Below are 21,355 nucleotides of genomic sequence, written 5' to 3'. Positions count from 1 at the left end.
ATCTATCATCAAACTATGGCCTCTCTTTTATCCCTAACTTTTTAAAATATAACTACAAACGGGAGCTGATTAAATGCCAACTAGGAATAGAATGTATTGTTAAGTTAGCAAGGTTTGTTAGTTTAAGAAAAATAAATTATTGTGCACTAGATCTGACTTGAACTGAATGCAGATGATTGTGCCATCTGCATGGCAAATTTTCCAAAGCAAAAATTATCTGAAATCTTTTTGAAAGGTTTTTTATTTACAGTGCTAAACAATATATATATTTATATATCTCATCCTCATAATGTCTGTGCCATAGAAAATACTGCAGATGGATCTGCTTTAATTTACAAAGAAAAACAACCGAAGAACCTGACAGGAACAAGGGAGAAATCAGACTTTGGTCCCCTAATTAAAAAATAACAAACACCCAAAATGGGAAAAAAAACCACACTGAATCACACATTACTTTACACATTAAAAACAAGCTTTGCCTCCAGGAAGAAAAAAGTTCACCAGATTCAGCTTGCTGCCTGTCATTTAAATTTGTACAAAATGCATTAATTAAAAACTGTAAATATTTTTTTTTAAGTAAAACACATTTCACTGTATTATCATCATCACCACCATCACTACATTTTGACTTTTTCCTGCAATAGAAAGGGAACAGGCACAGCCCAGGAACACATCGTGGCAAATTTCCCTGGCCCTGGACTTCCTGTGTGCCAAATGTGATTTAACCCTTTCAGCACCATAGAAACTCCACAAGGTTGTGGAAGGGGCCAAGAGGAACGGGCAGGGGTGAAGTGCTGGATGGGAGCAGGGAGGAGTTTGCAAGGAGGTGTTGAAAGCTGAGGAGGCGTGAGGATCTCAGGCAGCAATTGTGAGGGTGTTCTGGGAAGAGATCGGAGGAAGCAATGTTTCTAAAGACTGGAGCTATCTGAATGGAGGGTGAAGGATAATGAAACTGTAGAGAGCACTGTAATATGGAAACAGATCTTGGAGCTGGAGAAGAGCTTCCTTCAGCTTCCTCTTGACAGAAAGCACATTGAACTCCTCTTCTTCCTCATCTGCAGCTACAGCACTACAGAGGCTGCCTGCACAGACAGAGGAATGAAGGTGTGCGGATAGTTGGACAGCGGAGAAGAGGATGTAGATGGAGCCAAGAGGATCAAGCTGAAGAGCCATTTTCTGTCTTCTTTCTTTTCGGGTCAACTTCATCCTTCAACAGAAAAAGGTGGATGTATTTGGTAAGAAACACTTTGGCTTTAATACAGGCGCTTCTAACTCAGTTGATTGGTGAGTGGAAAATCAAAGAACTGATGCATCGGTTGCGCCAGCCAGCAATTTGGAAAGTGAATCCCAGAAGTTTCTGTAAAATAATCACTGCTGTGGATCCACAAGACACATAGAGATATATATCTTCTTTATTTGTGCCTATAATGTTAAATTTCTTGCCTGACAATAATAACTCTTTTGGGTTCCAGATGCCACCTCCAATTTTAAGCTATGATCTGAGGACAATTTTAAGCTATGATCTAATGTGTGAAAAATAGCCACAATCTTGAAAGATATTGATATTTTTACCAGTGAGGTTCCACTATATGTTAACTTTTTAAAATATTGATAAAAATCCAGAAATGCAGCTACTGTATTATTATCAGTTTGCTCTTGAGACCCAAAAGTGCAGTCAGTCTGATCTATTTGTGTTACTTTTTGTTTACTGACTACCACACAGCAAGTCTGTGGGATGAGCAAGACTGGGGAATGAAGAACAATTAAGGTTCACTACCACCAATCTCCATGGAGGGACTGCCACCAAAATCTTGTCTCATGTTAGAAATTGTCTAACTCCACTCTATATTCTACTTGTCTAAAGGGTCTTCGGGAATTAAGATTTCCACAGAATCCTAAAAACAGGTTTCATAAATTGTTATGAAAATGGTGGAAAGAAGGCCAATGTCTTGTTAGCTATCAGTTCATTCTTAGGCCTGCGGTTTCAGATGCAAACCTTGCCATGATCCCTAGAAATTCTGAATGAAGACACACTTAGTCCAAAACTTCTCAACATACTTATATACTCAATCATCATATCTGTTGCCTTTATACAAAGGAAATTGTAAACTATCCAGAGTCATTTACATAGTGAGAGGGGCAGTGTGTAAATTTGATGAATAAATTGCTGTAGTGTTGAATCAGCCCCTGGGTACTTAGGTGCTATATTGTTGCTTGCTTTCCCTGTATATTCCTACTAAGAAATTCCTGAACGCATTAAACAGAGTTCCTACTCACCTCTTCCTGCTTCTTTTCTGCAGATCGTTTTACTGCATGTGTATCTGGTTCCCGTTCATTCTCATCATCTTGGAATTAGAATAAAGAGTAAATCAATGCTAATTAATCCACCCATGAAATTCACTTACCAAAAATTTATGAACTGTGTGGCTGACTTGCTCTTACCTTCATCTTCTTCATCCTCATCATCTACATCCTCAGGATTTGCATCTTCATCATCTTCTTCTTCCTCAGCTCCATTTTCATCATCCTGCATGAAGGAAAGTCCCATGATAAGTGTCATCTGCCAAACAGGTGTTCAATCCATTATCCTCATAAAGCTAACCCCAGCAGACTTTGGCTGTATTTATATCTGTTTATTTCAGCTCCTATCCCCAAGACAGGTTGAAACTATAGCCACCATTATTCTATTACACATATAGCTCACTCTTCTTTTGAGTCGTTGAGAATTCTAGCAACTCTCAGGACCAAAACTGCTTATTTTCATCAGCAGGACTGTGCTATGAACATATTTCTTTTTCGTCTTCTTATACCAACAGCTTTTCAAAGCACAGCTATGATTCTAGAGCGGTTGGCAAGCCTGTATGGGGATAGAGTAAGAATCAGAGCGGATGCATGCACATTCCACACACTATATTAGGCATTTCAACAACAGCTTCACTGCTAAGAGCCTAGACATATTTCTTTTAAATGTGTTGACATTATCACTTGAAAGATTTTCAGCCACATGTCAAATCCTAATTATGAGTTTCAAATGCTGGGTCAGATCTTCATTGATCTGTCATTATTGTTTTTCCTAGCAAATACTTTGTGACTAACACCTTTGAGTATCTTTGATACCTGCTTTATTTATAATTATGGAACCATTCCACAGTAACTTTGTTACTGTGCACTCCACTTCATCTTTGTTTTTATAGTTTACTCTGATAAAAAAAGAAATATTATGCAAAAGGCTGAATCAAAGTTTTGGGACACTACTGTGAATTATGCAGGAGAAGGATGGAAAAAAGAATCATATGGAACAATGTAAGATATACAGGTAAATATGTGATAAGCCCTAGTTAGAAACAGAATGCTGTACTATGTAAATGTGGTCTTTTGCAGCAATATATTTTTAATGGATTATGTGAAAGTCTTCCTTGTACTTCTTCCTACTTTTCCCTTAGGGACTTCTTCATTTTCATCTAATTTTGGATAGAGCACAAGTTATCTTGTCACCAAGGCTTTTGGATTATACAGATTAGGGATAGAGCTTTTGTATCTATCATTTTTCTCCAAACTCCACTCCAGTCTTTGTACTTCTCTGCACAGAAAAAAAAAAAATTCCCTGAAAGGTGGATGTATTTTTATTGTAGGGGGGAGCAACTTTATCCACCAATACCATACCAAATCTGGAAAGTTTCTAGGGAGGCAATCAACCCATGCCCATTCTGAGAATAAAACGTTAAATTGTGTCTTCTTAGCCTAATACCTACACAACTCTGCTCATTTGCTGGTTTTCTTCAAAACATGCTCCAAGATGTAGAAGGGGTTTTGGTAGCTAACAGCAATCTCACTTGCCCTCTGTGCTTCTGCCATCTGCATGGACTCCCTCTATGGCTTCCAAAGACAGATACAGATACAAAAGAACTGACCTAATGACAGCCTAGCTAAGCCAAAAGAAGCCACATATTTTGGAATATCTGCCAACTGTGCAGCTGTTAACCACAAAGTACTTACCAGGAAAAAAAAGAATGACAGATCTATGAAAAACTCACGCAGCATTTGAAAACCATCTGGGTTGCCCCTTTCTCTACCTGCTATTTATTATGAAGGGAGAGAAAGGGAATGGTTCCTGTTCCTTTCCTAATTTTTCTCACAACTGGAATTCTAGGAACAAACCTTGGGAAGCCTCACTGGCCCTTTGACTTTTTATTGCCTTCTCTAGACTCTCCATTACCCCAGGTCTTCAGTTCTCCAATGCCTGAAGTCTGAGCCAATGAGAACTACTCTGCAATGTTTGTCCATTCATTCTTTGGTTTGGTCCATTATCCAGGGTCTTCTATTGCTGATAAGATTCTATTCCACTTCTTCCCAGGGTCTCATGGAAAGTTCACTTATGAAGAGGGATTGGAAACTGCACCACCATGCTGCTTTCAGAGGCATGCTTTTACTTTGCAACTCCAAAGCTTTATCAGTTGGCAGCAAAGAAAGGTGATGGCTGGCATTGTCATTCCCCTTTAGGCCAAAAAACTTTTTTCAACTCATAGACTATGTTTATTGTTTTATCATTTCAAGCACCATAGGCTTGGATCAATAATGATCATTAGAAGCAATGCAGAAGGTCCATCAAAAAAGTGAGACGTGGGCAGACCCATTCATTTCCTCATCTCGCCCTCTTTCTTCTGCCTCATTCTTGCCATGCCCCCTCACTTCTGTCTCCTGCATGAAATACAGGCCCAATTACCTCTATGATCTCTTTCTTGTCTTTGCGAGCAGACTTCTCCTCATGCTTTTCCTTCTTCTCTTTCAGCTCCTGAAAGAGGGGGTGCAAACTACATTAATGTCACATTCAACATGGCTAGTATAATAAGAAATGTTGCAAAATAGTGAGGCAGCTGAAGGAGTGACTCAGCAATTGTTTTTTAAAGATCATTTAATGAAATGCAAAAGCAGCCAGGATTAAACATTATATGACAGAACATTGGAGAGATGCTTTGTACTTTTTACAAAAATCGCAGTGTGTCACTGAAATCACACATGCCTGTTATTTTCACTCCTGTAACAAATAAGGAAACCCAGTTAAGGTAAGACACATTGAAATCCAACTGAGGTTTGTCAATATTCAGTACTTGTTGCATAATTTACCTGTAGCCTGAGATATATACTCCAAATTGCACCTTTCACTAAACATGTGGAAGAATTCATCAATCCATCAGCATTCTTTTAATTGGACTGTGTGGAAATAACTTGCAAAAGGGTTGTGCTCTGTCCATTTCTTATGCTGCTATCTTTAATGATGCATAAAATCTGCAACCTGTTGTAACAACATCTGATGAAATAAGTACAACCCTTCTGATTGCTTCTTAAGTTGTAGGACATTAGAAGTAACATTAAATCTCCAATATGTTCAGCAATATACACCAAATATTACTTCTTTCTAAACAGGAACTCCTAAATATTCGCACGAATATCAATAAAGTGGCTTTCTTGTATCTATAATCCTTGTGATGCAGCTTTGCAGATGGGGATTCAAACCCTCTCTGTGCTACACGTTGTTACTTTAGCAAACATGTAACTCAACTGTATTCTAATAACTGACTCTGCAACTATCAACCAAGAACATGTTTACATGATTCAAAAAGCTTATTGAGATGGCAGAAACAATGAGAACCACCTTAGTCTAATGGTTAAGGCATCAGCTAGAAACCAGAGGGCTGTGAGTTCTAGTCCTGGTTTAGCATGAAAGCCAGCTAGTTGATTTTGGCCCAGTCTCTCTTTCAGCCCAACCCACCTCACAGGTTTGTTGTTGTTGTTGTTGTGGAAAGTAGGAGGAGGAAGGAGTATTAGGTATGTTTGCCATCTTGAGTTATCTATAACAATAAAGGCAGGATAAAGGTGCTTAGCAGGATAAGAGAGAAGACCCCACCCCCAAGCCATCTGTCCCGTTGGGGTTTTTTTTAGTCTCTATTTCATTCTTATTGATTTTAACTGTTATTTATCTTGCCATTCTTTTTTGTATGCCTCTCAGAGTCATTCCATCAGATGGGGAGGATATAAATTTAAGACACACGGACACACACACAGACATACAAACACAGACACACACACGGAGGGAGGGAGAGAGAGAGATACAGATGGAAGGCAGGAAATATGTCCCATGAATACTCTACAATTTGTTTTTGTTTTTTGTATTGAGAATTTATAGAAAATAAATCTTTTTTTAAAAAAAACCTGAATTCTACATCACTTCCTCCAAGGGCCAGCTAAACAATAAATCACTTTCTCTTTAATGCAACTACAACTAAAATTATGGTGTAGGCAAGTGTCAGTGTAAGATTGAAAGGTGGGGGGGGGATGACAACAAAATGGTACAAGGTATCCTATATGAGAAAGGTTCCAAGTTGTCATTTTCCACTAGAGGGCATTGTGTTATTTTTGAAGACATAATATTTCTGATGCCTGCCAGCCACAGGGGAGCCTACTCTGGCCTAGTTACATGCTAATCTCACCTGAATTGATCGTTTGGGTAACAGACCCATAGCATCCAAATCTGCAGCTCTCTCTCCAAGCAGCTTTATTCAATACGTCCAGTCCTCAAATGAAAGTTTCACATTATCTTCTTCTTCCCAAAACCCAGGGGCCTTTATAATGGACCTAGTTCTGGATTTTCTCTGTAAAACAACTACCTTTTCACTGTACCCACTATCCTGCTATTTAGAGTAGCTTTCTGAATTCCCACAAGGATGGCCTGTGTCCAAAGTTATAGTGCACAATGGCCTTAAAACTTAAAGGCTCTCAGTGCAGGATGAAAGACTAGACATAAGCACAGAATAGGCATCGTTCAGTTATAAAATAGCAAATAACTGTTCAGATCATCTCTGAAGGGCACTGTTAAATTGGGTACAACAAACAACACAGAAGATCACTAAGCAGTCTCCCTTCTGAAACTGTTGCACAGAATTAAGCATATAGTTCTGGGCTACAAAACACTGCCTTACCCTATATGGAAAATTATTCAGCCAAGTTCCAGTTCTCTTTGGTTTTCATGACAGCAAAGCCAAAGCAGAAGCGAGGCTGAGTCCTCTGCAATGTTTAACCTTTATCCCCATGTCCCTGGCTGCTCTTAGGATTGTTTCAATTAATTATTTCTTTTCCTTCTCAACTGGTTAAAAAAAACATTGTGCAAGCTTCAGTTCTGGAACATGAGCTGTTTGCCATTTGTCTGCGTTTTCCATTTATCTCCCCGTTTTCTAACAGGAAAAGTATCCTGTGCCATTGTTTGCCCTTCTCTATAAAGGCACAAGGGAAGCGAACAGCACAGTCTCATTGGATTCCACAGTTTACTTCCAAACAAACATTGGGGATTTTGCATCTCGAAAGCCTCTGTGTTTCATTCCATATGGAAGTGCTTAGTGACAAGACTCCTGTGCCTAATATTGTGACTAACATTTGACTATTTTTACTTCTCTTTTCACCTCCTCTTCAATTAATTTCAAACGGGTCTTATTCATAAACTAGTTGATGGAATGTAAATTAAAAAGTGTGTGTGTGGGTGGGGGGGAAACCCTGCTGTCTAATATTATCTATCTCACCCCCATCCCAGAAAGACCTATGCGATTTTTCTAAGGGATGTTTTGTCTTATCCTTTGGGGACCATACCGCACAAGAACACAATAAGGCCGGTAACCCATTTTCTGCTCCGTTGAACGCCAGTAACGCCCGCTGCTTCCGGAACAGATGTACAGAGTAACGGTCGACCCGCTGAAGCCGCCAATACCTAAAATCTGATGCCTCCGGAGCCCAGAGACTGAGCTGGCGACGGGAAGGACGCATATGCTGGCAACCTGGCAGGCAAGCGCGAGCCCGCGCGCACCCCCGCCCTTTAATTGCCTTCCATTTTTTTCCTGGCTTTGTGTTGCGCTCCTCCGCCTTACGGCTTTCTTCCTAATACAAGCGAAGCGGTTTAGCCTCCTCTGCCCTCCAAAGCACCCCGGTGGGAGGATCGGCCTCCTCCTTTCCAAGCAGCGCACCTTTCGAGCGCTGAGCCCAGGAGAGCGCGGGCTTTTGAAGAACTGAAGCCCCCCTCACCATTGTTGCCTGTCGGGGCTTTTCAAAAGAAGAACCATTTATCTCGGCGGAATCGTGGCGTCTGCCTTTACCGCCGTCAGTTTCCAAAGGCAAAGGACCTTTGGCAAAAATAAATAAATAAATAAGGAGCCAAGGGCGCTTGGGGTTAATGGCACCGAGAGGAGGGCGCTCCCGGGGAGGGGGGGGGTTGTTGGAAGGACCGAAGCCCACACACCGCCTCAGCGCGCCAGGAGCTTTTCTCGACCCCCGTCTCCAGCCAGGAGCTGCTCATTTCCAAGGAAACAAAAAAGGAAGCGCGCGCGGGGCGCAAGGAGGATGAGGGAGGGAGAAGGGAGCGGGCAGGAGAATCGGACCCGGGAGGCGGCTGGCGGCGGGAAAGGAGTCAAGGCGAGCGCTTCTTTCTTCCCCTCCTCCGCAGCTGCCTTTCCGAAAAAGTCTTGGCACGCCGCGGTCATTTCGGAATGGACCGAGCTTGGAAGGCGAGGGGCTCCCAGGTCCCGCGCGTAGTCACCGGCTCGATCTGAGCGTCTCACCTTGGCTCCGAGCTCCACCGGAGCCTCGTCGGCGGACTTCTCTGACATCCTGGCAGCAGCGAGAATAAGGCGAGGCAGACGAGATGCAGCTTCGAAGCAGGGACCTGCCAGCTGCCGCCGCTCTGCTCCCAAGCGCCAGGAACAAAATCCTTCTCTCCCGCGACAAGGCAGTGCCAGAAAAAGGGCTCGGTGACGATAGAGCGGGGAGGGAGGGGCCTGCGGGGAGGGAGGGGAGAGATTAGAGGCAGAGGGGAAAGGAGCGAGTGGCAAGCGGGAAAGAACGGCTCGCGAAGCGGCAGCGCTGCGTTTTGCAAAACCAACGAAGATAGCTTTGCAAATAATTATCTATCGGACGGGTTAAAGGAGATTATGCCGTCCAGGGCTGCACCGAAAGCCATGAACCTGAGCTCGTGCCCTTGGGGACGCTGCGGTGTATGCTTTGTCCTCTGTTCCTTTGTTTGCCCTTTCTTTCGCCTGCACCGCCTACAGACGATCGCACACGCCCTTTGTACTACGCCGCGTTATTTATTCCAGATTAACCAAACGCCTATTTTTTGCTTTCCACCCAACGATCACGAATAAGCGCAGTTCTTTTTTCCTTCCTCCATTCTGTCTGCCATTCTTGATTGTGACAAAACATGCGACAGGATTGTGTCCCGGCAAGAACGCCGAGTTCCTATTGCAGTGGCAACATTTCCAGATATTGCCACTTTACAGCTGTGCGCTATATAATGTCACTCGGCAGCTCTCTGCATATGCTCAGAGAGGACTGGTGTTGCACAAGGATTGATTCTGCCAGTATCAAAACATTACATTCACATTTGCCAAAGCACCAGCGTTAAGTAATCTTGTATGTGTGCTTGGAGTGCTGTGAAGGCTTCATGACAGTCCACATGCGTGGATTCTTTACTTCTGCCATACTTGTCACCTGTCACACTGGATTAAAAATTTAAGTGCCAATCCTGCCTAATCGTTTGTATGCAACCAGAGATATAACCACTTTAAACTCATTTAAACTTGAGGACCCAGTTGTGGGGGCAATAAGCTGACTTTGTATAAATATACAAAAGGATGAAGGCTATTGCTGAGCACATTGTAAGCCGCCCTGAGTCTTCGGAGAAGGGCGGCATATAAATCAAATTTAAAAAAAAAACAAAAACTAAGGAATAATCAAGTATAAAAATTAAATGACATCATAAATATTATCATAGTCTGAGTAACCACCTCTGGACTAGACAGTTGTCTTCAATGTTTCTGGAGACAAAGAAGCAAAGTTCCTACTCTTCTATTTGTCCATCAACAGACCCTAATCAGTCCACAATATCTAAGAAGAATGGATTTATTAAGTATTCAAAAGCCATATCATTCATTAATCATCATCAGCCCATAATTTCCAAATATCAGCTTTAGACAAATTAGAAAATAGCAGCCAAATCATAAAGGTCTATTTCACTATTTCTCAAGCTTGGCAGCTTGAAATGTGTGGACCAACTCCCAAAGCTGGCTGAGGAATTCTGGGAGTTGAAGTCCATTGCCAAGCTTGAGAAACACTGGTCTACTTGACAGCCATATTCCAAATGTGAAACATTCTCTTCCCTGAATCCTGTTTTAGTGCTTTTTCCTTAGTTTTAAATAATGCTTTGCTGTACAACTGTCCTATAAAACAGTGAAAATATAGCAACTAAATAACTAATAGGTTGGTATGGAATGAACTTGATTGAGGATGTTTGCCCCAATTCAATGCAGTATCTTTGTGGACTGCACACATCCCAAATAGGTGAAATATTTCTTGAAAAGGAAAAAGTTTGAGTTCGTAGAGAAAAATAGAAATTTGTAGAGATCTGAAATAGTCTTTTTCTCTCCATCCACTCTTTGTATTCTAGATGGACTGAAAAACATGAAAGTTAGCATTCCATCACATATCCTTTCCCCAAGCCTTTTAGGCTTATCTTTGGGACTGAGCCTTGATAATCTGGAGCATGTACTTTTGGCAAAGCATAATCAAATTCCGTCCCAGTTAACCAGCACATGGCTCTGTTTTCAATTTCAAGGCAATTTTTAAATTGTCTTCAAAGACAACTTTAAATGTAATTTATGTACAGTAGTTTATAATCTGGAAGTTACTAGGTACAGATAGGTGGAGCCAGGCTATTTCTATCCCAAAATGAACATGGTAAATGGCAACGTGCCATGTTTAGTTAATGGTGCTGAGCACCACTAGGTCTCCTCTACATTTATTGTTGCTTACCTAGTCCTTTGTATCTCTGACAAGGGATCAGGCAGCATTCTCTCTTTCTTGCCTCAAAATGCCTGAGGCCTTTTCCAGGAGCTAACAAGATGGAAACTTAATCACAGAAATATACTAGGAGTTGTTCAGTTTAATGAGTTCAAGTTTCGCAACTGTCTGAATTCAAATTCTTGTTTGTAGCATATTCCTTTACGAAGAGAAAGATAAAGCAAGATTCACCTTGCCATAACGGTTCCTGTTCTGGAGTCTTGCAATCCTAAGCACTTTTCTGGAACTATATTCCTTTGGTCAAAGTAAGTTTCATAACATGTGTAGGATTGCTTACCTAGGATTGCATTTCATCTGTTTTTACTTACAATGTATACATGGCATACATCCATATAATACACAAACTCATACAAACATAAATATCCAAAGAAGTGGTATCTGCATACAATTTAGTTGTTTTCCATTTGTGCCAGTGAAAATTTTATGATTTGGCAGTCCTCCCCCAATTAATTAAAATTAAAGAAATGCTATCAGCCCTAAAAATTGCTCTTTTGCTGATAGAATAACTAAAATGGGATGAATCATGAGAACAGAGGAAAAGCAGAATATGAATGTTACATCCTAGAATTTCCAGGCCATAACCCGATCCTGACACTTTCTAGCAGACCTCACTTCAGCAGAAATAATTATTTTCCATTATCTTCCATAGCGAAACATATTAAAATCTATCTGCCATCCAGTTAATAACTGCCCTGCGTATACAGTTCAGGATATGATGTAATTCAATACTCAATCATGGCACTGCCACAACATTACACTAGTGAGGTCATACACCTGGCATGCAAGTGAAACTGTACCAACTCGGTGTTTGGAAACTGTTCTGGTATGGATAGGGAGGAATAGACTCCAGCTCAATCCTGCAAGACTGAATAGGTTTTTGTTTTCTCCCCTCCCCCAGTGGATTGGGGATGTTTTTACCACCAGACTTGGATGGCATTGCACTTCCTCATTTAGGGGATGCATAATTTGGGGCCCTCTTGCACAGCACTCAGTTACTGCTCAAGGTGCAGATGGCAGCTGTGGCAAAGGAAAAAAAATACCTTTGCAGAGATTCATCTTGTATGCCAGTTATGCTTTCTCAACCAGGAAGCCTTTCAGATGGGCACGCATGGCCTGGTCATCTTACAGTGGGACTATTGCAATGTGCTCTATATGGGCTACCGTCAAAGACCATATGGAAGTTACAGCTGGTGCAAAATGCAGTGGCACAAGCAGTAATGGATACTTCTCACTATGTCCATGTATCGTTGCTGCTATACGAGCTGCATTGGTTGCCAGTGGGGTTCAAGATGCTGGTTGTTACTGATAAAGTCATTTATGGCATAGGGCCTGGTTATCAGAGGGACCGTGTATTTCCAATTGTTTCTACCCATCCAGGTACATGTGGGCAGATTGGGTGCCCTCCAAATCCCTTATACTAAGGAAGTGTGCTTTCTCTGTTACTGCAATCTTCTGGAATGGTATCCCCACAGACAGTGGTGAAATCTAAAATGTTTTGCTACCGGTTCTGTGGGCGTGGCTTGGTGGTCATGTGACTGAGTGAGCGTGGCCAACTTGATGTCACCGTTAGAGCCAGGAGCTACACATTCTAAAGCACATTCTGCCCTTCTGAAGCCCCCAACACTTTGAGTTTCCCTCCACCATCTGGCTCGACTACTCAAGTGAACCTCGGAGCCTTCTCTTGTCCTGCTCTCCATCCTGGAGGGCTTACCCCACCCCGCCAATCCTCTGTACAAACCGCCTGCCCCGTTTCTGCAAAGGCAGAGCACCTTCCCCTGCAGAAAAGGCCACCTTCCCCCCTGCCTCCCATGCCAACTCCACAGGGCTTGGGGCTTTGAAACAGCCCACTGGATTCCCACCCGGCCACCTGCCTACTGGTGCCACTCCGGGAACTCGGCTGGCGCTCCTGGGGAAAGAGGCTCAGCCATGGCGGTGCTTCCCTACAGCGAAGAAGCGGAGCGAGAGGGGTGGAAGTCGCGGCTGGCCAGCGGGGCGGCAGCCCCCCGCATGGGGAGAGGGACAGGTCTGGCCACGTCACTGCAGAGCCCATGGTATTTTCCCTTTGGCCTGGGCACCGGCACTTACCTGGGCGGGCCAGCGCGGGTAGCCCTTCATCTTGGCGCTCCCTTGCCTGCCGCCTCCGTGCGTTGCGCGTGGAAGGGGCCACCACTCTCGCCACCCTCCCTCCTCGCCTGGCTGCAGATGTCCGCCTGCCCAAAGTAACCTCCCGAAGCAACCCCGCCGTTCGCTTTTGTTTTCCAGTAGAAGAAGGAAGAAAGCAAACTGTGGCAGCATGGCGGTGCTCCAGGAGAGCAGGTAGGCCCCAGGACATCCATGGCCATTCACTTTCTTCCTTCTCCCATCGGAAAACCACCGATGGTGAGAGCAGCGGTTATGGCCCCTTCCACATGCAGTGCACGGAGGCAGCGGGCAAGGGAGCACCAAGATGAAAGGCTACCCATGCTGTCCCGCCCAGGTAAGCACTGCTGCCCAGGCCGAAGGCAAAGTGGCACTGGCTCTGCAGTGGTGCGGCCAGGCCTGGCCCTCTCAGCGGCTTCCACCACACTCACTACACTTCTTCGCTGCTGGGAAGCGGCACCATGGCTGAGCTTCCTTCCCCCGGAGTGCCGGACTTCGCGGGCCGAGTTCCCGGAGTGGTGCCGGCTGGCAGGTGGCCAGGTGGGAATCTAGTGGGCTGCTTTGAAGCCTCAAGCCCCGCAGACCCGGCACGGGAGGCACAGGTGGAAGGTTGCCTTTTCTGCAGCATCTCCCTTCCCCCTTTGGATTGCCCTGGGGGGGGGCCTCTGCCTTTGCAGAAATGGGGCAGGGCGAGTGAGCAGCTACTGGGGGACCGGTTTGGGGGTGTGGCCAGCCACCGGTCGCTACCGGTTTGGTGAACCACGCCATATATCCGCTACAGTTTGCCCGAACCGGTCCGAACCAGTAGCATTTCACCCCTGCCCACAGATACAGATGCCACCTAGTCTCCTGTGGTATATCAACTTCCTCTTAATAAAAGTGTGCACGTTCAACTTTTCCACCCCTTCATTGAATTCACTATGTAAAAAATAAAACCTGGTTCTGCTCCCAGGGCAGGGGGTCAATGTCTTTGTAGGTACCCTGTTGTTTTTTTATTGTGTATCATTGTTTCTGGTTTTGCCTGTCTCATTTTATGTTTTTAACTGTGTATTTGATTTTGTAAGCTGCCTAGAATCTTACTGCAATGGACAGTAATAACAAATTTAATAAGATAACTAAATATAAACACAACTTAAATACAAGATATATGAAATGGCTCATTTTGTAATACTCTAAAAGGAGATAAACTTGGAAACTTGATGTTTATTGTTGTTTTTCTTATTTAGTATCCTAGTGCTTCTCCTTAAAGAGATATTCTACTCTGAAACTTGAAACATAATAGCAATCACGACTCCAATACTCTAAGTACTTTCACACAGAAAAGCAAGAAAGATAAAACAAAACTACAAAGTATGATTGTTTTACATTACCTTTTATATTACATTAATACTGGTGGTTCTCGGGAGTTATTTTAACATTCCCCAATACACCAAGCAGTAGGAAGCTGTATCCTTTACACAGTATATTCTGTCTCCAACATAGGGGAGCACATTGTCATTACTAATCAAAAACTAATTAACACTACTGCTTTGCAAACCTAAATTGAAGATTTGTGCAGAATCAGCTACGTATAAAATGCAAGAGTTCCAGTTGTAACTAAATATTCAGATTGCAACATTTCTCCCTCACAATTAGTGCCCATATCCATCTAAAGTTAAATAGTATTCATTCCTCAAACTATTGCTTTTTATACTCACTTTTTATTCTACCTACACAGGTTGATCTTTGGTAGCTACAAAATTCCATCTCCACTCTGTTTTGCACTCCATTTTGTCCTGCAGCCAAAAAAGAAAAAAAAAGTGGAATCTTCTTGGCTCTTTTCCATGTAGCTTCTGCTGTGCACCTGTACTCCGTGACAGGTGAAAGTGTCCCCCCACCAAAGTAGTTGCAAATAACATAAGAGGACTTGAACCTGTCGTTACACTGTAGCCTAAATTGGTAGCAATGTTGTTGTTGCTTCTTGTGCCACTGGAGGTCAGGGGTCACAAAGTAGGTGCTTTGTATTATACAGTAATGGAGAAGTAAGAGTACCTTTTCCTGGCTCCTATGGTTTTGCTGGTACTTCTTTATGGGAGCAGGATATGGGTATGGTTGCTGGCACAATTCTGGATATGTAGGTTTTACTGCAGTTTCTCCTGGAATAGTAAAAATATGACTACCATTTTCCAAAAAATGTAACATCTCTTCCCCACTTGAGACATGGCATACATTTCAATAGTATAAGGCTAGTGCCAACCTATTTTCTTCTCCTTCAATCCCAACATCATTGGCATACAGGACTGCTATTGGAAAAATAAACCAAAGTAGTGCCAACTATGCCACAGGCCTAAAGGAGATGAAACAGGCCGCAGGGCCACCAGCCTGCAAAAACATTCCTGTCAATAAAAAATCGGAACTAGTATGTTTTGAAATAAAGATCATTTTATATTCTCCCTCGAAGGAGGTTTTCAAGCTAAATTACACAGTACAATAAAAAGAGGAATAGTTATAAATGTACAAAAAGTAAATAGGTGATATGATTATAAGAAAAAAGAACAGTATATAAGATTAAGGAGCCTCTGTTCAAGTGACAAAAGTAGTACCACATAAACCACTTTGATGAGAGATTTTAAAAATCCAGTGCCCTGCTGAAAAATAAAAGGCTTAGTTAAACAAGTAGAATCCCACAGAATTAGAAATCTGTTCAGGTTTTTAGTTTATATGCTGCTTTACATAATTAGCTCTATCCAATTCACAATCAACATAAATGTATGTTATACAGGGGAAAAAAGGAGTTCCAAAACCTAAAATATAAAATAGCCTTAAAGTGACTACCTTTAAACAGACAGGTTTTTCATCTACATTTTGCAGCATCCTTCCAACCACGTCTGCAATTAATGTTTTCAGACTCAGAAATACGGTTTTAGTGATGTCTTTTTAAAGAGATTTAGTGGTATCTGCCACATCACCTTAATGTATCTTCATTGTATGCATATCCTTGTTTTTCAAGTTCCTTTTTTTAAGAAAAAAGGTCAGCATCTCCATCCCCTCAATTTAGTGCTCCCTAGTTATGACAAACTTTCTGAATTTGCAGCCTAGATCAGTGCATGGATAACTTGGATCAGAATATAGTTGATCCATCACTTGGAAAGCTTGCTTAGGGCACTTGGTACCATGAAAGGCATATGTATCTCCAGGAATCAACTGGATCTAGAAGCACACTAAAGCAAAGAGAAGGGGAAGTTACCAACTTTGCAGATGATACTAAACTGGCAGCAATAGCCAGCACCCTAGATGATAGACTCAAGATCCACATGGATATTGACAGACTTGAACACTGGACCCTATCTAACAAAATGAAATTCAATGTAGAGAAAAGTAAAGTCTTACACCTGGGCAAGGAAAACAAAAGTACACATATAGACTGGGTGAAACCAGGCTTAATAGCAGTAACTGTGAGAGGGATCTTTGAGTCTTAGTGGACAACCAGATAAATATGAATCAGCAGTGTGTAGCAGCAGCCAAAAAAGCCAATGCAATCCGAAACAGCATTAACAGAGGGATGCAATCAAGATCAAGTGAGGTACCAATACCACTAAAGCCTTAGTAAGACAACACCTAGAATACGGCATCCAGTTTTGGTCACCACACTATAAAAAAGATGTTGAGACTAGAAAAAGTGCAGAGAAGAGCAACCAGGATGATAGGGGACTGGAGACTAAAACATGAAGAACGTTTACAGGAACTGGGCATGGCTAATCTAGTGAAGAGAAGGACCAGGGGAGACATGATAGCAGTATTCCAATATTTTGAGGGGCTGCTACAGAGAGGAAAGGGTCAAGCTATTTTCTAAATTACCTGAAGGCCAGACAAGGAATAATGGATGGAAACTGACCAAGGAGAGATTCAACCTAAGGAGAGATTCAAAAAGGAGAAATTTTCTGACAGAACAATCAACCAATGGAACAGCTTGCCTTCTGAAGTTGTGGAAGCTTCATCACTGGAGCTTTCAAGAAGAGATTGGACTGCCGTTTGTCAGAAATGGTGTAGGGTCTCCTGCTTGGGCGGGGGGGGGGGGGTTGGACTAGATGACCTACAAGGTACCTTCCAACTCTGTTAATCTAAATGGGAGGGTTTCTCTATTTTAAAGGCCTGTTTAAATATTTTTTATTGGTTTTCTCAATTCCAGTAGGTTTAGGATTAAATATGTGTGGTATGTTTAGCCATGCATGGGAAAAGCAACACAAAAAAGTTGGAGGGGTTAGGATTCATTTTGTGATAGATTTCAGGAGGAAACTATCAATAACAAGTAAACTCTCCTCCCCAACTATGGCTGAAAGAGAACTACAATGAGAATGATTTCAGGTAGGCCTCTTGGTAGCAGCACCCAATAGTAATCTCTGGAAGCAAGGAATGGTAGTGAAATAAGCAAAACGACACCCCTTTCCTCCCTTAGCCTTTGCTTTCTTTAACTTATCCCGCATTATTATTTTAACTGTTGCAGAATAAGGCATCAGATGTTAACATCTGAGGGACTAGTGGGTAGCACCTTGATGCAATTTTTGTTATGCTCGGAGACCATCTTGTTTACTCTGATAAATGGCCTATGTTGAAACTAAATGAGACAGCTGTTTTTCTTGAACTTTTTACTGAGGTTTATATCATAAGCTTTGTTGCTGTTCTGGTTTGACTGTCCAAGTTGGGAAATAAGCATCACATTGTGAGGGTTATACTATCTGGATGTCCACTTCAAGAAGATGGTGCTGGATGGTCCACTTCTAATTGTTGGATGAGGTTACCAGTTATTTTTGAAATGGTGGAAAGCCCTGAACTGATGCTTGAGCTCAGTAAACTGAAATGGAATTTAGAAAAAACAAGTGTTTGGTGGCTTCTATATGTAGGTTGGTTTTTTGGGATGAGGTTATGTTCTATTCCATCTAAGTCATTTATGAAGATATTGAAGAGTACTGGGCCTAAGATGGAACCTTGTGGTACCCCACTGGTTACTTCCCTCCATGTAGACGTAGACCCATTAAGGACTACTCGTTGGATACGGTTTGTCAGCCAGTTACGAATCCATCTGGTGATGATGCTATTTATCCCACTTTTTTCTAGCTTACCAAGAAGTAGGTTGTGGTCTACTTTGTCGAATGCCTTCCTGAAGTCTAAGTATATTATGTCCACAGTATTTCACTGGTCTACTAATTTAATCACTATGTTGAAGAATTAAATAAGATTGGTTTGGCATGATCTGTTTTTAACAAACCCATGCTGACTGCTAGTTATTACTTTACTCATTTCTAAATGTTGGCAGATCCTTTATTATCTTTTCCAGGATCTTCCCGGGTATTGATGTTAGGCTGATAGGTCTATAGTTTCCTGGGTCTGCTTTTTTTCCCCTTTTTTGAAGATGGGAACCACATCAACTCTTTTCCAATCCTCTGGTAGTTCCCCGGTGCTCCAGGATTTTTGGAAGATGTGATACAGTGGTTCTGAGATGACATCTGCCAGCTCCTTTAGAATTCTGGGATGTAATCAATCAGATCCTGGTGATTTGTATTCGTCAAGATCAGACAAGTGTTCTCTTACTATTTTTTTTTTTTTTTTTGCTTATTTTAACTTTTATTTCTAGTCTGTCTTTTGCAGTTGTTTTTGGTAAGTTGGGCTAGTTTCTTTTTGTGTGAAGACCGATGCAAAGAATGAGTTAAGCAGCTCTGCTTTTTCTTTGTTGCCTGTTACTTCCTTGCCGTCTTCTCTCTTTAGTGGACCAACTGCTTTTTTTATTTTTTTCTTGTTATTTATATGTTGGAAGAAACTTTTTAAATTATCTTTGACTTTTGCTGCAAGTCTTTGTTCTCTCTTACATTAAGTGCCACAAATCAAACCTTTATTGCCAATCCACATGTACAATGAAATTGAATAAACTTCAATGGTTCAGCAACTAGGTGTTACAGTAAACTATACCTTTCTAGAACTCTTGCTATCCTTCAATAACAGACAAGATTAAATGTTGGATTATTTGAAGTTACAATAAGTATGATTAATACAAATGAGCATATTTCAACAAGTGAGTACCTTATTCTCAGACCAAATTATTGAATTTGAATTAGTGAATGGCACTCTGGAAATACTATAGAGGGAGGGGAGTGCTACGATTTTACATAGTTGTTCCAATACAATGCACATGGTCTTTCTTGTATTTAGTCTTTCACTTGAATCTTCCACCACTTACATTCCAGCTTACTATTCCCTTATTTTACCAGTTATTTCTCATAAAAATTTACTTTGGTCATTTAACAATCCTATAAATTAAGCATTCAATTGTGTTTTCATCACAATGACTACAAGTTCTCCAAGAATTCAATTGGTGGGCTTATTTTGGAATTTTTGAAATAGGTTGGTGGTGGTCTTACAATCTAGTTTCCTGGAATAGTTTATTTCTCATCATGATGCCCTAAGAAACAATAAGAAAACACTGATTTACCAAAAAGTCACCCTCTAGCTTTTGGGAAAGATGAGGGTACTTGAAATAAGGCACTGGGGTACAGCACCTTCCATTTTTAATTGCTAACTTTATATATTGGGCCCACAACCATTCTTCAAAATGAAGATTGTACAGGAGGATACTGCTTTGCTTTGCAGCAAGCTAGGCTCCCCCTTTTAACACTTAAGTCATTTTAAAATCTTAGAAGTCAGGGCAAGTAATTTGTCACTGAATGAGAAAGGTCTCTGCAGGCACAATGGCACCTTCAGACATCTTATGAAGCACTAGACAAACCACACAGAAACTCCTCAGGGACTCACAGAACTCCCTCCAATTCCATTTCCTGCTGCAGTTAAAATGTTTTTAATAAGCAAGTCCTGCAGAAAAGAAATAGTTAGCAGTCTAAATCTCATCACGACTTTGGGAAAGGGTGGGGGGGAGCTTCTCCACAATAGCATTCAGACCTTGAATCGATTCAGATTGTCCATGCTCAAAATGATCTTGAACTGTGATGTCACATTGAGATACCATAAGGAAGAAAATCTTATTTATCGCGAACGTTTAAAAGAATCAGATCAGCGTTTGCTTAGCGTTATTTTTTCCCCTCCTCACTTAGTTTGCTGGAGAACTTGACAGCCTTGCATACTTTGTGGTCACCGTTTAAGTTGCATGAACGAAAATAACAATATGCATCTTGGGACGTTTTTATGGTTGTCGAACGAACAAAGAATGCACCGTCGAAATCGCAAGGGCTTGTTTGCGAGGTAAACCAGCTATACACCCAGCGAACAACATGGCGACACGAGCTACGTAGAAACGGTTACAAAGCTGAGAACACAAAGCCTCCATCTTGCGCCTTCTCATCCTTGTAATTTTCCACTCCAGCTGTCTGTCACTCTCTCTCTCTCTCTCCCCGCGTTGCAACGCGCCTCCCTCCACGTTCCCCTCGCTCTCGCTTTCAACGAATTCCCGGGCTCGCAGAACCTTCTTCCCAGGGTCCTCCTCTAGCCAAGGAGGCGGAGCTTATTCACTTGGGCGCGCGAGAGTACTGAGTTGGGGGGAGGGGAGGGGAACACTTTTTCCCGCGCTCTTAACGGGAATCCACGTGGTATTAGAAGGACACGCCGCGTTTCACTCCCCTTATAAGGAGAAAGCAGGGACGACATATGATTGGGTTATTTAAATGAGCAGGAGGCTTAGTAACAGGCTTTTCATTGGCTGTTGGGGGGAAAGCTTTAATGTGGAAGAAATGGAGGGAATGGGAATGAGGCCATGGGGGAGGGGAGGGAAAGCAATATTGGGCGACGGTTTCCGTGGTAACCGGAAAGTGGGTTTCCCCTCTCGAAAACGATGGGGTGAGGTATTTCAAGACGGACATTTAGGGTGGGGAAATGGTTTCAGAATATCTGTTTAAAGCTAGCTAGCCCACGTGTCCACACAATAGGAAAAATAAAGCTTCAAAATAACACCTGGATGTATTATTTCGTGTATATACAAGATTTATCCTCTTTATTAAACATAGCATTTAAAAATACAGCAGACTGACCATCAATTTCTGTGCAGGTCAAACCCTGTTAAAACCTCTTATCCTTTGCTAGGTGAAAGTGTCCTAAATGTTATTTTTCATGATATTTTTTTTAAATGTGGCAAACATTTGCTCCTATTTGGGCTAGGAAGCTGAACAAGGAAATCCAAATCTCAGGAAAAAAGCAATGGCAAATCACAGTATGCATTGCACTAGGCATCCATATCCACTCCAAGGAAACTTCAGTCTGAAACAGAAGTAGCTTAGCAAGAGTTCCTAGCCCTATACAAAGAGGTTCTGGGATTGTTTGTAAATGTTAACTCTATGTAACT

At 42.0% G+C, this 21,355-nt stretch overlaps 1 protein-coding gene and 1 long non-coding RNA gene across 2 annotated transcripts; both read right to left on the bottom strand.

The window, feature by feature from the left end:
- Window positions 1-223: 223 nt before the first annotated feature.
- Window positions 224-9,233, bottom strand: PTMS (parathymosin). Its single transcript, XM_034410977.3, has 5 exons — window positions 8,601-9,233; window positions 4,724-4,792; window positions 2,443-2,527; window positions 2,278-2,345; window positions 224-1,207 (listed from the first exon to the last, which is right to left on the bottom strand). Exons 1-5 carry the CDS (start codon window positions 8,646-8,648, stop codon window positions 1,157-1,159), a joined length of 321 nt encoding a protein of 106 aa, XP_034266868.1. The 5' UTR covers window positions 8,649-9,233; the 3' UTR covers window positions 224-1,156.
- Window positions 9,234-10,966: 1,733 nt separating this feature from the next.
- Window positions 10,967-21,343, bottom strand: LOC132711436 (uncharacterized). Its single transcript, XR_009622288.2, has 3 exons — window positions 15,067-21,343; window positions 14,733-14,810; window positions 10,967-11,130 (listed from the first exon to the last, which is right to left on the bottom strand). It is a non-coding gene; the product is annotated as an uncharacterized LOC132711436 (long non-coding RNA).
- Between the last annotated feature and the right edge of the window lie 12 nt (window positions 21,344-21,355).

This window comes from Pantherophis guttatus, chromosome 2 (assembly GCF_059756535.1).
Source record: "Pantherophis guttatus breed Tessera chromosome 2, ASM5975653v1, whole genome shotgun sequence".
Taxonomy (NCBI): domain Eukaryota; kingdom Metazoa; phylum Chordata; class Lepidosauria; order Squamata; family Colubridae; genus Pantherophis; species Pantherophis guttatus.
The sequence above is the reverse complement of the archived record's forward strand: the minus strand, read 5'-3'. Positions and strand labels throughout refer to the sequence as shown.